Source organism: Dendrobates tinctorius, unplaced genomic scaffold, assembly GCF_039654945.1.
Source record: "Dendrobates tinctorius isolate UK_male_01 unplaced genomic scaffold, ASM3965494v1 ptg000257l, whole genome shotgun sequence".
Classification (NCBI taxonomy): domain Eukaryota; kingdom Metazoa; phylum Chordata; class Amphibia; order Anura; family Dendrobatidae; genus Dendrobates; species Dendrobates tinctorius.
Window position 1 is genome coordinate 8,741,021 of NW_027361924.1, and position 16,714 is coordinate 8,757,734.

At 45.7% G+C, this 16,714-nt stretch overlaps 1 protein-coding gene across 1 annotated transcript; it reads left to right on the forward strand.

The window, feature by feature from the left end:
- Positions 1 to 2,831: 2,831 nt before the first annotated feature.
- Positions 2,832 to 3,782, forward strand: LOC141069279 (olfactory receptor 1f45-like). The gene has a single exon (XM_073558732.1). The coding sequence runs from the start codon at positions 2,832 to 2,834 to the stop codon at positions 3,780 to 3,782; it is 951 nt and encodes a 316-aa protein (XP_073414833.1).
- Positions 3,783 to 16,714: the final 12,932 nt, after the last annotated feature.

The following is a 16,714-nucleotide window of genomic DNA, read 5'->3' on the forward strand; positions in this document are numbered from 1 at the left end:
TAGTTCTTAAGCCCACTCCATAAACTGATGAATGGAAGTCCATTTTTTATGTTGGATAATGTAATTGATCATTATATAGCAAGGGAAATGCAGATGTGTGGAAGAGGTAGTCAGGCACCACGATGCACATCAGGTGGATAGGGTCAGAGGAGGTTGAGCAAAATGGAAAGTAGACCATGAGCATTTAAAAGTGAAGATTGAAGAGAAACTGAAACTTTATTTTCTGACTTATAACCTAATTAAAAGGTTAGTTCACTTCTTTTTTAAGAAGAACAGTGGCTTTCAATGTTTCCTGCTGTTCTGATAGCCCTACTTCTGATGGTTGGAACATAGAAGCAGTTATTCCCATATCAGTCATGAAAGGAAAAGAATGAATAACCATTGAAGATAGGTCAAAGGTGGAGATTAGAAATAATGAACCAATGTACATGGCCAAAAAACACAAAATAGCATAGCCTAAATATTAAGGACAACAAGATAGCATCTGCTGAAGAAAAAGACCAGAGCAGAGTCTTTTTTGTTCTGGAACATTTTATTATTATTATTATTTATTTGTATAGCACCATTAATTCCATGGTGCTGTACATGAGAAGGGGGGTTACATACAAAGTTATAGATATCGTTAACAGTAAACAAATTTACAATGACGGACTGGTGCAGAGGGGAGAGGACCCTGTCCTTGCGGACTTACATTCTACGAAGCTATGAAGACCATACTGGAGGCAAAGTAGATCTTTGGGAGCTATAGGTGGTTTGTAACTGTTGTCCTCACCTGTTCGATTAGTCTCTGTACTCCGTGTATAATTATTGCTAACTTCACTTAAGGAAGTTTGTCTTTTATTGTTTTTTGTTATCCCCGTCCTACATTTTCTACATATCTGACATTGACTTTTTTTGTACAATACTTTGTTTTTATTTTCCACCCTCTAGACTATATTACTGAGAGCCACATGACACAGAAGACGGCCAGACAGTCAGCCAAACATGAAAAGGAGAGGAGCATGTCATCGCAAACTACAATACATGGAAAGAGCCTGATAGGGTTACTATGGCCGGCTTTGGTGCTGTGCGCCCATGTCTGTCTTCCTAAACCTCCACAATTGGGAATCTGTCATATCCTCAAGGAAGAAGGCAGCTGCTACTGGATGTTTTATATTTCTGTATTTTATAAAAAAAATAATGCTGGACTGCTCGTAAATCCTGTGATCATCTTTACTTGAGTACTGCAGGAAGATTTTTAAGATTCATCTGTAACCCTTTTTTCGAGATCACATATCAGATGAAAAGAAAACTAGACTTCTCGAAGTGGGAGAAAGGGACAGTGATAACACTGGAATGTCTTCCAGCTAGACCACTACAGAGACACAAAGGAGCATTCAGGGATTGTTGATGTTGCTTTATTAAAAATATTTTCAATTTGTTATTACATGATTGAATCAGAGATCGGAGAACCCTGCAGAAGAGGGTCAACCTTGTTTTTCAATAACTCTTTTGAATGTGGCGGTCATAACAATTGACTATCAAATAATGGCGCTTAAAGGGTGGAGTGGCCCAAGTCATGTTTTCACCAGACATAAACCAAATGATGTTGACCACTTTTGACCTTTCTATAGGGAAATTATGAGATCAAGTTTCTAATTAGTAAGAACAAATCCTTCCAAGTCTTGAGATTCCCACCCTAGTGCTAAGGAACTGGGAAATGCATTCCGGTGTACTTGTACTATTACACACTAATCAGGTTTAATTACTTCTGAAGGAACAATCGAAGGTTTTCTATCTGAGCTGATATATTTTGTACAGCTTGAAACAACTGATCTTGATGAAGTTGGTATTAATTCAGACGAGATGAATTCGCCAATGTAACATTTTCCCAGTAAATATTCATGAGATTTGAAATTGTTGCACTTGCAGAATATTTATGGAAGTGTTACATAAATCATTTAAAAACAATAGAAATGAGCTTAGATAGCATAGCTGCCAAAGCTAGAGGTGAATGAGTTGATTGGAACAGAATAAAATTTGTGTTGAATTTTTAGGAACTTGCTGAACCTCGTGAATTCGAATAATTTGCAATTCACTTTCTCTGATTTGCTTTTAAATGGTTGCTGTCATTTTACACGTTGCAGAAATATGTATCACACGACCTCGGATGGGCTTCCACATACTGCTATGAAACAATCACATTGGATAGGGCAAGGAAGTCAGAGCTCACAGCTTAGCCAGAAAAATAGGGAAAGAAAGCCTTAGTATACTGAAAAACTGTACAGATAGTGTGTAATTGCAAGCAGTAAAGAAAATGATCATTTAGGAAAACTGAAAAGTGTAATACACATTTTTTTCAGGGCAATGAGAGGATTTAGCTTAGACAAAGAAAGTTGAAGTATGGTTGAAATGCATTGCTTTCTGTTAATTTACCTTGAATGTAAAGAATAAAGAAAAAAAGGTTCAATAGGAGCTGGAATACATCCCCAGGCTTTTCCTGTTTGCCACACGAATGGTCAGATCATGGTTTTCCGTACTTACTCGACGATAATCATTGGTAGGATTTTCAGTACCATTAATTCAAATCAATTTACTGCAAAGTGAATTTTTTCATCAAATCTTACCAAAGCTAGTGAATTCAAATTTCAAAAGATTTGCTTATCTCTAATGGGTATAATCTAGTAGACGACACCCATGATATTACCGGGAATAACCGATTGATCCCTTAGAAATGACATAGGTTATATTCTACATTCACGCTTTTATGACTTTCTCAGATTTATTTAATATTCAACAAATTTATTGCAAAAATCTAGATGACTTTTTTCTAGACTACTAATACAATACTAATGGAGAATGAAACTTCCATTACATATTTTTATATTTTGCCATTTTCTGGACAAACGAGGAATAAGCCGCTCATTTTCACCTTCTTTTTCTTGATGTATTTGGTCGGAGTCCACATTAATTCCGCCATTATCACAGTCATGTGTCTAAAAGTTCATTTACATAAACCAATGTATCTCTTTATCTGTAATTTATCCATTGTAGACATATTTTATACATCGGTCACGGTTCCTAAATTACTGCACATGTTATTATCCGGGAATCATTTTATTTCCTTCTCACAATGTTACACTCAGTTATATTTTGTGTCAGCTGTGGCTACTGCTGAGAGTATTCTCCTCTTCATTATGGCTTATGACCGATATGTCGCCATCTGCCTCCCGTTACATTATCATCAGATCTTAAGTTGGAGAAATTGCACCTTGATAACTATTGGGATTTGGGCAGCCACTTTTCTAAACTCTTTAATATTTGTAATCTCAGCTATGAACATGTCCTCCTGTCACTCCAACGTCATCCACCAGTTCTTCTGTGATGCCAAGTCTCTAACAAAGACCACCTGTATGGCCACACAAATATTTTTTGGAGTAACTGGTATTGAAATTTTGATCTTGGCATTTACACCGTTTCTGTGCACTGTTATTTCTTATGTTAACATTTTCTCTGTCATCTTCAAGATAAAGTCAAAAGACTCCAGAAAAAAATCCTTCTCCACCTGCTCGTCTCACATTACGATCGTCTCTATATATTATGGGGCAGGCATAATAGAGTATCTGATTCCATCTTACTCTGATGTTCTGGATTTAGTCTTCAGTATAATATATACAAATATTGTCCCCACAATAAACCCGATCATATACAGTCTACAGAATTCCAATGTGCAATCGGCAATGTTGGAGTTAGTGAGGGAAATGTGTTTTTTTAAGAGAAATTTCCAACACCAACATTCATGAAAACTGGTTACTGAGGGGAAATTGAACTGCAAACATAAAATATATGTTTTTAAATCATTGTAAAAAAAGACAGATGAGAATAAGTATTTTAAGAATGACATAATATTACTCTGTACAGTTGACTTTCAATTATTTATTTTTCCTTAAAAGAAATTTGAAAAATAGCCCGAATGACGCACATGATGATTTCTTTTTTCAAGACCCTGTATTTTTTCAATTTTATTAAAATTACTAAAGAACTTAACACTGTGTCTAGAAGACCATTTGACTCCTAAATATATAGCAATTTGCCAAACACTTGTCCTATTATATGAAGCTCACCAGGCACCATTGATGTTAGGTGAGATGCCTATTTCAAGATAATTTGATATCTCCTCCTAAGTAATGGAGCCTTAATGGTTTTCCTATTGACATCATTTGGCAGCACGTATTATGGTATCTCATATCATCATGGACTGGAATCTCCCCTATAAATAACATTGGTCTTCTTGGTGAGGATCGAAAGCAGCGCAATGACTTTGTTGGTTGTTGCTTAAAACTTTTGAAAAGTTTTTTTCACTACAAAACTTTGACAACTAAATGAATATACAGATTTTCGATATTTGCCTAATACATATGTCATGCTCGCACCTTGGCAGATTGGCATGAGCAAGGGGGTTGTGGACCCACTGTGCCACAAACCAGACTACCCTGGAAGGGGCATGACTAGGACAGCTACCTTGATCTTCACTGGAGCCTCTAATGGTGAGGTCAGGCTTGTGCGGCAGAAAATAAATAAATCGTTTATCAGCGACGCTAGTATAGAAGGCTGCCTCTGCTGCAAGTACTGCAAAAAACTCCTACCACAATGGAGTAAAAATATAATAATATTGGTTGCTTTATTTGTGCGGCAGATAGCTGCCAGGTGCCACTCCAGGGTGGTGTCTGGCTGTGGCTGCTGATCCCATTCAGGGAAACGGAACACTAGGACAGGTGTGGGCAGCAGGCATGACTGGCAGATGAGCACGGCTAAAACACAGGCAGGTGGACAAGGGTGACACACTGGCATGTGGGCATGGCTGAGACACTGGCAGGCAGGCACGGCTGAGACACTGGCAGGCGGGCACAGCTGAGACACAGGGACATGGGCAGGAAGGAGTGTTGTATGGAATAGGTAGAGGCCTGTTTACACAGCAGGTGCAGGTACTGGTACTGGCAGGAAGGTGAGGAGCTGCAGTTAGCAGCAAGAGGTTCTGCAGCAGCAGAAGCAAAACCGCAGGAGTGCGGAGCACAAGCAGAACGGCAAGAATGTGTAGCAAAAGCAGAGCTGCAAGAGTACAGAGCAGATAGAGCAGGTAGAGCCACAAGAGTGCGGAGCACAGGCAGAGCCGTAAGTATGCAAAGCACAGGCAGAGCCACAAGAGTACAGAGCACAAGCAGAGCCGCAAGAGTACAGAGCAGGTAGAGCCGCAAGGGTGCAAAGCACAGGCAGAGCCAAAAGAATATGGAGCATGCAGAGCTACAAGAGTGCAGAGCCACAAGAGTGCAGAGCCACAAGGGTGCAGAGCACAGGCAGAGCCGCAAGGGTGCGGAGCACAGGCAGACAGAGATGACCCAAAAATAATTGTCAGGCTTTTGGGTTCCTGTCGCTGCACAGCAGGAATCCTGAACCTTGCCTTCAGCGGTCTCCCATGCCTCTCCAGCTGCAGAGAAGGCTGCTCAGCAGACTCGTCAATCCCGGCGCTCTGCTCAGACAAGCACTGTAGGTTTGGTTGCTGCTGCCACCTCTGGTCCAGCTATAGCAATGCATGCTGGTCAGCAGCAAGCTACTCCAGGGACTAAGTCCTCCTTTCGGTCCACTGAGCATGCTCCATTGGAGATCGAAGGTCACATGCTCAGGTCCTTCTCCAGCTTGGATTGGACCATCAGGAAGGTCCCGGAAAAACGCTGCTATAAAAGGTTCACATGGCCGCTCATCTAGTGTAGACAGTTGTTATAACTTGGGTGTGTGATGATGGATGCATGGATCTGGTGAATGACTTATGAAACCCCTTCCCTTTGATATGCATGTTGTAGCGCTATCTTAGTTTAAGTTAGCGCCTTGTTGTGGCTAAGTCTAGTGCCACAGTGCTTCCTAGTCATAGCATCTCTCTCAATGCCATATTGTGCCATCCAGCACAAGGCACCTAGTGGCTGCATCCGTCAGCGCGGCGCTGTGCGCAGGTCTAGCGCTTTCCTCCTCAGTCTGGGTGGTTAGTGGCTTCCGCTAGAGCAGTGCAGTGCACACTAGTGCGTTACTTCTTTGTTTCTCTCTTGCTGGCTCCAATGCAGCGGCGCCGAGTGTTAGTGGACTAGAGGGACTCTAACCCTGTGTCCTTGGGGTGGGGTCCTGATTCTGTATACTAGTGCTCATCCAGCCGAGCCCTGTGAGTTTAACAGGCTTCGGCATTTACATTGTGCGGCACCGCGGTTCTGTGAATCAACAGAACTCGCTCCTGTACACACCGGGTGATGCTAACCCGCATGTGTTAATTTATTATTTGCCGTATAGTCTCCGCCAAGACTGAGCAGCAGGTTTCCATCTCTGCATGGTGGACCCCGGGCTGCGAACGCACCTTTTACCACCTTTATTATTTGGTGCGTTCCACCAGCCCGTAACATTATACTAGCACCAGGGTCTGGCTAGTAATGGTGGACGAGCAGCGACTACTCCGGTACATCCAGCAGCTGGGACGCAGGTTGGTGGCTCTCGAGTGCTCAAGCTCAGCTGTGGATCGTACTGCGGACGTTGTTCAGGCAGCCATGGAGGCTGTCTCCCGTGTGTCCACTGCCATCACTGCCCCGACTGTCCCGCTTCCCGCTGCCTGAGAAGTTCTCGGGTGATAGTGCTTCTTGTAGGGGTTTCGTGAGCCAGTGCACTATACAGCTGGAGCTGCTGGCTGCACAATTCCCCTCCAAGTGGGCTAAGGTGGGATTTATTATTTCCCTCTTGTCGGGCAGGGCTTTGGAGTGGGCCACATTGCTGTGGGAGCGTGGTCATCATGTGGTGCAGAGTGCTTTGCAGTTCTTGGGCACTTTGAAGCAGGTCTTCCTGGGACCGCGAGTCAGCCATGACACTGCGCTCCGGCTGCTGGCATTGTCACAGGGCTTATCCATGGTCAGCTACTACGCCATCCAGTTCCGGATGCTGGCCTCTGAGTTGGAGCGAAGGTTGGAACGGTCCCAGTGTAGGCAGAGGTTTAGGTTGGCACCCAGTTTTGCTAAACCTCTAGAATCTCCCGATCGGGCGATCGAGCGTCACGGGGCCTCCCATATGGGATCCAGGTCCCAGTCCACTTGAGCTCCTTTGACCTGTCATGTTTGCCGGCAGTCTCGTCACCTTGCCAATCGGTGCCCACAGTGGCCGGGAAAATGCTCGCATCTAGTGGCCGTAGGAGGCGACTCACTAGAATCTGCAGCGTTTTCCTCTAAGCTGTCCTTTAAGGGGACACTTGAGTTTGGTTCTTCCACTCTGGCATTGGAGGTTTGCATGGATTCCGGAGCGGAGGGCAATTTTATGTCATATGCCTTCACTCAACGGCACCCAATACCACTTGTTATGATATCTAAGCCAGTCACCGTCAGAGTAGTGAACGGCATGACTCTGCCCTCACAGATTACCCACCAGACTGCTTCATTGATACTCTCGGTGTCTTCATCTTATCATGAGATGATATCCCTCCTCGTCATGCCTGAGGGTATCGACCAGGTCCTTCTAGGGGTCCCCTGGTTGCAGTATCATGCTCCCCATATAGAGTGGTCCTCGGGGAAAATTCTTGATTAGAGTAAATCATGTGAGGGTAGATGTCTGAAGGAGTATGTAAAGGTTGCTTCCACCGAGGTCCCCGCAGATCTTTCCTCGCTTCCCAAATACTATCAACAGTATGTAGACGTGTGCTCCGAAAAGGCGGTGGAGACCCTTCCACCGCATCGCCCCTATAACTGTCCTATAGACCTCTTGCCGGGTGCTGAGCCTCCCCGGGGTCGAGTCTACCCCTCATCTCTCCCAGAGACAGAGGCCATGTCTCAGTACATCAGGGAGAATCTGGCAAGAGGATTCATTAGGAAGTCAGTGTCACCAGCGGGAGCGGGATTCTTCTTCGTCCAGAAGAAGAATGGAGAACTGCGTCCCTGCATCGATTACAGGGGTCTTAACGCTATTACCATTAAGAACAAGTATCCTCTGCCCCTGATATCGGAACTGTTCGATAGATTACAGGGAGCGAGAGTTTTCACCAAAATAGATCTGCGAGGGGCCTATAACCTGATACGCATCCATGAGGAGGACGAATGGAAGACGGCATTTAACACCTGGGATGGCCATTATGAGTATCCCTTTGGTCTTTGCAATGCGCTGGCCGTCTTCCAGGACTTTGTCAATGATATCTTTCAGGATATACTCTCCACTTCAGTGGTTGTCTATCTGGATGACATCCTTATCTTCTCTCCAGATATAGACTCCCACCGGAGAGAGGTTGGCAAAGTCTTCGCCCGCTTGCGAGCTAACTCCCTCTGCGCCAAGTTGGAGAAGTGCCTGTTTGAGCAGGAGTCCTTGCCATTCCTGGGCTATATTTTCTCTGCCCAGGGTTTGGCTATGGATCCTAGCAAACTGCAGGCGGTAATGGATTGGCAGGAACCCCACTGAAGCGCTTTTTGGGGTTCATGAACTACTACCGCCAGTTCATTCCCCACTTTTCCACCTTGGTAGCTCCCTTGGTTGCCCTTACCAAGAAGGGAGCAAATCCCAAGTTATGATCGGAACAGGTCTCCAAGGCCTTTTCCTCCATTAAGTCCCACTTTACTAGCGCTCCCATTCTACATCACAAAGATGTAGAGAGGCCATTCATCTTGGAGGTGGATGCCTCTTCCGTCGGTGCTGGAGCGGTCCTCTTTCAGAAGGACGCTCAGAGTCGGAAGCACCCTAGCTTCTTCTATTCCAATACCTTTTCACCGGAGGAGATGAACTATTCCATCGGGGACAGGGAGTTGCTAGCAATGAAATTGGCCTTCTCGGAGTGGAGACACCTCCTGGAAGGGGCTCGGTTCCCTTTCCATGTGTTCACCGACCATAAGAACTTGGTATACCTACAGACAGCCCAGCGGCTGAATTCTCGCCAGGCCAGATGGTCCATTTTCTTCTCCTGGCTCCAATTCACCCTTCATTTCCTTTCCGGTGAGAAGAACGTCCGGGCTGATGCCCTCTCTCGCTCCGAAGTGTCAGCGGAGGAGGAGGATGAGGAGCCTCGGCTGATTGTCCCTTCTGAAAGTCTGAGGACTGTGGCTCCAGTCACCCTTGAGTCGGTGCCTCTGGGCTAGACATTAGTCCCTGCTCGTTTGTGACCGGAGGTCCTCTCTTGGGCTCACGCATCCAGGGTGGGTAGACACTTTGGGACGAAGCAGACCTCTGAGCTACTGGCAAGGACATATTAGTGGCCACATATGGCCCGGGACATTGGAGACTACATTCGGGCATGCGTCTCCTGCTCCCAGAACAGGTCTTCTCGGCAAAGGCCTGCTGGGTTACTTTACCACCTGCCGGTGGCAGACAGGCCCTGGGAAATGGTTGGCATGGACTTTGTGGTGGGTCTGCCCAAATCCAGTGGCAGCACGGTTATCTGGGTTGTCACTGACCATTTCTCCAAGATGGTGCACCTGGTGCCACTCTCGCGGCTACCTTCTGCACCGGGCCTGGCAGCATTGTTTGTTAAGAATGTCTTTCGCTTGCATGGCATGCCAGACAAGATAGTCAGTGACCGAGGCCCCCAGTTTGCATCTCGGTTATGGAGAGAGCTTTGTAATCTGCTCAGTATTGAGCTAAATCTCTCCATGGCCTATCATCCCGAGACGAACGGGTTGGTAGAGAGAGCCAACCAGACCCTGGTTACATACCTACGACATTTTGTCTCGGCCAGACAGGATGACTGGGCATTAGAGTTGAGCGATACCAGCCGATACTTGAAAATATCGGATTGGAATGGATCGGCCGATCTTAAAAAAAAGTATCGGTATCGCCGATTCCGATACCGGAAGTCCCATTCAAGTCTATGGGACTTCTGGTATCTGAATTAGAAATACCCTTTTTTTCCCACGTACAGCCTTTCGAGGGTCTGTACGGACCTTCCGGGGGTCGGTGCCGGCCTGCCGGGTGTCTGTGCCGACTCCCCGGGGGTCTGTGCCGGCTCCGGGGGTCGGTGCCGGCCTGCCGGGGGGCTGTGCTGACTCCCCGGGGGTCTGTGCAGGCTCCGGTGGTCTGTGCCGGCCTGCCGGGGGGCTGTGCCGGCCTGCCGGGGGGCTGTGCAGGCTCCGGGGGTCTGTGCAGGCATCGTCCGATGGGACTACAAGTCCCATCGGGCGATGTCTGCTACCATGACGGTGATTGACACATTTGCCAATGATGGGACAGTAGTAGTCCCATCATCCGGCTAATGTGTTGAATGTAAAAAAAAAAAAAAAAAAAAATTACATACATACTACATAAATACATGCTACATACATACTACATACATGCTGCATGCATGCTACCTACTACATACATACTACATACATGCTACATGTTACATACATGCTATATACATACTACATACATGCTACATACTACATACATGCTACATACATACTACATACATACTACATACTTGCTACATACATGCTACATACATGCTACATACTACATACATGCTACATACATGCTACATACTACATACATGCTACATACTACATACATGCTACATACATACTACATACATGCTACATACATACTACATACATGCTACATACATGCTACATACATGCTACATACATGCTACATACATGATACATACATGCTACATACTACATACATGCTACATACTACATACATGCTACATACTACATACATGCTACATACTACATACATGCTACATACATGCTACATACATACTACATACATGCTACATACATACTACATACATGCTACATACATGCTACATACTACATACTACATACATGCTACATACTACATACATGCTACATACTACATACATGCTACATACATACTACATGCATGCAACATACATATATACTACATACAATACATTCATACAATACATACATATAGACATACAGTACATATAACATAGAGTACATACTCACCATCACTTGTCACATTGTTCCCCGAAGCCATTGTCGTCTGAGTATTAAAAATTAAAATAACAAACCACAAATATACTCACCCTTGATCCGCAGAATTCCATGTATGTCCCACGACGATTTTGTGTGGAGAACAGCAGCATCAGCTGATGCTGCCGTTCTCTACGAGCGCCAGGAATCCACTGTAAAAAAAAGGCCCGAGTCTCACTTTATGGCAAAGTGCCATAAAGTGAGACTAGGGACTTTTTTTTACAGTGGCGGAGGAATACAGTGTGGAAGGATATATACCTTCCGTCATTGGATTCCTGGCACTCGTAGAGAATGGTAGCATCAGCTGATGGTAAGTATGTACTCTATGTTATATGTACTGTATGTCTATATGTATGTATTGTATGAATGTATTGTATGTAGTATATATGTATGTTGCATGCATGTAGTATGTATGTAGCATGTATGTAGTATGTAGCATGTATGTAGCATGTATGTAGCATGTAGCATGTATGTAGTATGTAGTATGTATGTAGCATGTATGTAGCATGTAGTATGTATGTAGCATGTATGTAGTATGTATGTAGTATGTATGTAGCATGTATGTAGCATGTATGTAGTATGTATGTAGCATGTAGTATGTATGTAGCATGTATGTAGCATGTATGTAGCATGTATGTAGCATGTAGCATGTATGTAGTATGTATGTAGCATGTATGTAGCATGTTGCATGTATGTAGTATGTATGTAGCATGTATGTAGTATGTAGCATGTATGTAGCATGTATGTAGTATGTATGTAGCATGTATGTAGTATGTAGCATGTATGATGTATGTAGCATGTATGTAGCATGTATGTAGCATGTAGTATGTATGTAGCATGTATGTAGCATGTATGTAGCATGTATGTAGCATGTAGTATGTATGTAGTATGTATGTAGCATGTATGTAGTATGTATGTAGTATGTATGTAGTATGTAGCATGTATGTAGTATGTATGTAGCATGTATGTAGTATGTAGCATGTATGTAGCATGTATGTAGCATGTATGTAGTATGTAGCATGTATGTAGTATGTATGTAGCATGTATGTAGTATGTAGCATGTATGTAGCATGTATGTAGCATGTATGCAGTATGTAGCATGTATGTAGTATGTATGTAGTATGTAGCATGTATGTAGTATGTATGTAGTATGTATGTAGCATGTATGTAGCATGTATGTAGTATGTATGTAGCATGTATGTAGCATGTAGCATGTATGTAGTATGTATGTAGTATGTAGCATGTATGTAGCATGTATGTAGTATGTATGTAGCATGTATGTATGTAGTATGTATGTAATTTTTTTTTTACATTCAACACATAGGCCGGATGATGGGACTACTACTTTCCCATCATTGGCAAATGTGTCAATCATCGTCATGGTAGCAGGCATCGCCCGATGGGACTTGTAGTCCCATCGGACGATGCCTGCACAGACCCCCGGAGCCTGCACAGCCCCCCGGCAGGCCGGCACCGACCCCCCGGAGCCTGCACAGCCCCCCGGCAGGCCGGCACCGACCCCCCGGAGCCTGCACAGCCCCCCAGCAGGCCGGTACAGACCACCCGGAAGGCCCGAAGTGACGGCGCATCATGATGCGCACAAACCGCGCATCATGATGACGTCATTTTGGCAGCCAATCAGAGCCACAAAAGTGGCTCTGTTCAATTTGGGACTTCCGATTCCGGTATCCGATATAAAAAAAAATATCGGAATCGGTATCGGATTTCCGATACGGTAAATATCGGCCGATACCCGATACTTGCGGTATCGGAAAGCTCAACACTACTGGGCATCCTTTCTACCGTGGGCGGAATTTGCTTTGAACAATGCTGTGGCCAATTCCACCGGTCAGACCCCATTCTTCCTTAATTACGGCCAGCATCCGTGTGTCCCTGTCCCCATGCCCGTGTCATCCACCAATTCCAGGGTGGCAGACTGGGCGGTGGAGGCATGTGACATTTGGGATCGCACTCAGGATGCCATCCGGGCCTCTAAGAAGGAAATGAGGGCCTCCGCCGACACGCATCGGCGCCCCACTCCGACCTTTGCTCCTGGCAACTTAGAGTTGCTCTCCGCCCATAACATCAGGCTGCGCGTCGAGTACACTAAATTTGCACCTCGCTGCATTGGCCCCTTCAAGGTCCTTGAGCAGACCAATCCTGTTGTCTACTGTCTGGCCCTTCCACCACACTTGGCTATCACTGACACCTTCCACGTGTCCCTCCTTAAGCCTGTCCACATGTTCCGGTTCTCCAAGTCATCTGCCGGGACATGAGACCTGTCCTCGGATGAGTTTGAGGTTAATGCCATCGTGGGATGCAGGTTGGTATGTGGAAAAAGTTTTACTTGATAGACTGGAAGGGTCATGGTCCAGAGGCTTGGACCTGGGAGCCAGTGGAGAACATCCACGACCTGCTTCTCATTGTGTCATTTGAGCGTAGCGAGGCTCAGAGGAGGGGGCCAATGTTAGGTGTCGGGTTCCTGTCGCTGTACAGCAGGAATCCTGAGCCTTGCCTTGCCTTTGGTGGTCTCTCATTCCTCTCTGGCCACAGAGGAGGCTGCTCAGCAGACTCGTTGATCCCGGCACTCTGCTCAGACCAGCACTGTGGGTTTGGTTGCTGCTGCCCCCTCTGATTCAACTATAGCAACGCATGCTGGTCAGCAGCATGCTACTCCAGGGATTAAGTCCTCCTTTTGGTCCACTGAGCATGCCTGTGGGATGATCTCTCATTGGAGATCAAAGGTCACATGCTCAGGTCCTTCTCCAGCTCGGATTGGACCATCAGGAAGGTCCCATAAGGACGCTGCTATAAAAGGTTTGCATGGCCGCTCGGCCATGCGCTAGTATAGACAGTTGTTATAACTTGTGTGTGTGTGAAGATGGATGCATGGATCTGGTAAATGACTTATTATGAAACCCCTTCCCTTTGATATCCATGTTGTAGGGTTATCTTAGTTTAAGTCAGTGCCTTGTTGTGGCTAAGCCTAGTGCCACAGTGCTTCCTAGTCACAGCATCTCTCTCAGCGCCATATTGTGCCATCCAGCACAAGGCACATAGTGGCTGCATCCGCCAGCACGGCGCTGTGCGCAGGTCTAGCGCTTTCCTCCTCAGTCTGGGTGGTTAGTGGCTTCCGCTAGAGCAGTGCAGTGCACACTAGTGCGTTACTTCTTTGTTTCTCTCTTGCTGGCTCCAATGCAGCGGCGCCGAGCGTTAGTGGACTAGAGGGACTCTAACCCTGTGTCCTTGGGGTGGGATCCTGATTCTGTATACTAGTGCTCATCCAGCCGAGCCCTGTGAGTTTAACAGGCTTCAGCATTTACATTGTGCGGCACCGCGGTTCTGTGAATCAACAGAACTCGCTCCTGTACACACCGGGTGATGCTAACCCGCATGTGTTAATTTATTATTTGCCGTATAGTCTCCGCCAAGACTGAGCAGCAGGTTTCCATCTCTGCATGGTGGACCCCGGGCTGCGAACGCACCTTTTACCACCTTTATTATTTGGTGCGTTCCACCAGCCCGTAACATTATACTAGCACCAGGGTCTGGCTAGTAATGGTGGATGAGCAGCGACTTCTCCGGTACATCCAGCAGCTGGGACGCAGGTTGGTGGCTCTCGAGTGCTCAAGCTCAGCTGTGGATCGTACTGCGGATCGTTGTTCAGGCAGCCATGGAGGCTGTCTCCCGTGTGTCCACTGCCATCACTGCACCGACTTTGTCCCGCTTCCCGCTGCCTGAGAGGTTCTCGGGTGATAGTGCTTCTTGTAGGGGTTTCGTGAGCCAGTGCACTATACAGCTGGAGCTGCTGGCTGCACAATTCCCCTCCAAGTGGGCTAAGGTGGGATTTATTATTTCCCTCTTGTTGGGCAGGGCTTTGGAGTGGGCCACATTGCTGTGGGAGCGTGGTCATCATGTGGTGCAGAGTGCTTCGCAGTTCTTGGGCACTCTGAAGCAGGTCTTCCTGGGACCGCGAGTCAGCCATGACACTGCGCTCCGGCTGTTGGCATTGTCACAGGGCTTATCCATGGTCAGCTACTATGCCATCCAGTTCCGGATGCTGGCCTCTGAGTTGGAGCGAAGGTTTGAACGGTCCCAGTGTAGGCAGAGGTTTAGGTTGGCACCCAGTTTTGCTAAACCTCTAGAATCTCCCGATCGGGCGATCGAGCGTCACGGGGCCTCCCATATGGGATCCAGGTCCCGGTCCACTTGAGCTCCTTTGACCTGTCATGTTTGCCGGCAGTCTCGTCACCTTGCCAATCTGTGCCTACAGCGGCCGGGAAAATGCTCGCATCTAGTGGCCGTAGGAGGCGACTCACTAGAATCTGCATCGTTTTCCTCTAAGCTGTCCCTTAATTGGACACTTGAGTTTGGTTCTTCCACTCTGGCGTTGGAGGTTTGCATGGATTCCGGAGCGGAGGGCAATTTTATGTCATATGCCTTCACTCAACGGCACGCAATACCACTGGTTATGATATCTAAGCCAGTCACCGTCAGAGTAGTGAACGGCATGACTCTGCCCTCACAGATTACCCACCAGACTGCTTCATTGATACTCTCGGTGTCTTCATCTTATCATGAGATGATATCCCTCCTCGTCATGCCTGAGGGTATCGACCAGGTCCTTCTAGGGGTCCCCTGGTTGCAGTATCATGCTCCCCATATAGAGTGGTCCTCGAGGAAAATTCTTGATTGGAGTAAATCATGTGAGGGTAGATGTCTGAGGGTGTACGTAAAGTTTGCTTCCACCGAGGTCCCCGCAGATCTTTCCTCGCTTCCCAAATACTATCAACAGTATGTAGACGTGTTCTCCGAAAAGGCGGTGGAGACTAGTGTTGACCGATAACGTTCGATACCCAAAAATATCGTATCGGATGGTATCGCCCGATACGAAAAAAATATCGGGTATCGCCGATTCCGATACCGGAAGTCCCATTCAAGTCAATGGGACTTCCGGTATCGGAATTAAAAAAAGGCCTTTATTTCCTTGTTGGCTAATTCTACATATTTGAAAACAAATAAGAATCATGTAGAATGTATTGTGGGAGGTGGAGGAGACATTAAAAGCATAGTGGTTTAATCAAATCACATGGCATAGCATTAATTCCAATTTTTTTTTTCAAGACGTTCGGAGTTAAAAAGATATTGACTATGTTAACCTTTTTTATATTTAGTCAGATATGTATGTTTCACAACTTCCATGCTCTTCACCTTCTTTTGTACTTCTCCCACACTTTCTCCTTCATGATCCGCAGCAGTAGCATTTTTTTCATCAACTTTTTCTTCACCTTATTCATCTTCTTCTTCTTCATCTTCTTCCCATTAATTTTTTTTTTCCATTCTTCATATTCTTCTTATTCAGCTATTATTAATTTTCATATGCTATTTCTTCATCTTCTTCCTATTCTTCTTTTTCTTCATTTTCTTATGGTGACAGGCATTCCTGTAGTACTTATCTATAAAAGTTATAAGATTACACCTTACGTTCTGCCTGTCACAAAAGATTTACAACAGGATTTGTCCACGTTCAGTTTGGCCTGCAGCAGCAGGCATTTTCCAGGGGCACCACGAGGAGGAACGGACTCACCCCCATTTACTGCTTAGTCTTCTTCTGCTTATAATTTTGATTTCTTCTATGCTGATTTTTAGTCTTATGCTTAATGTTCTTCTGCTTTCTGTTCTTCTGCTTTTGCTTCTTCTGCTTCTTGTTCTTCTGTCTTTTGTTCTGTATCTTGGTGGTTGTCTTCATGTTCTTT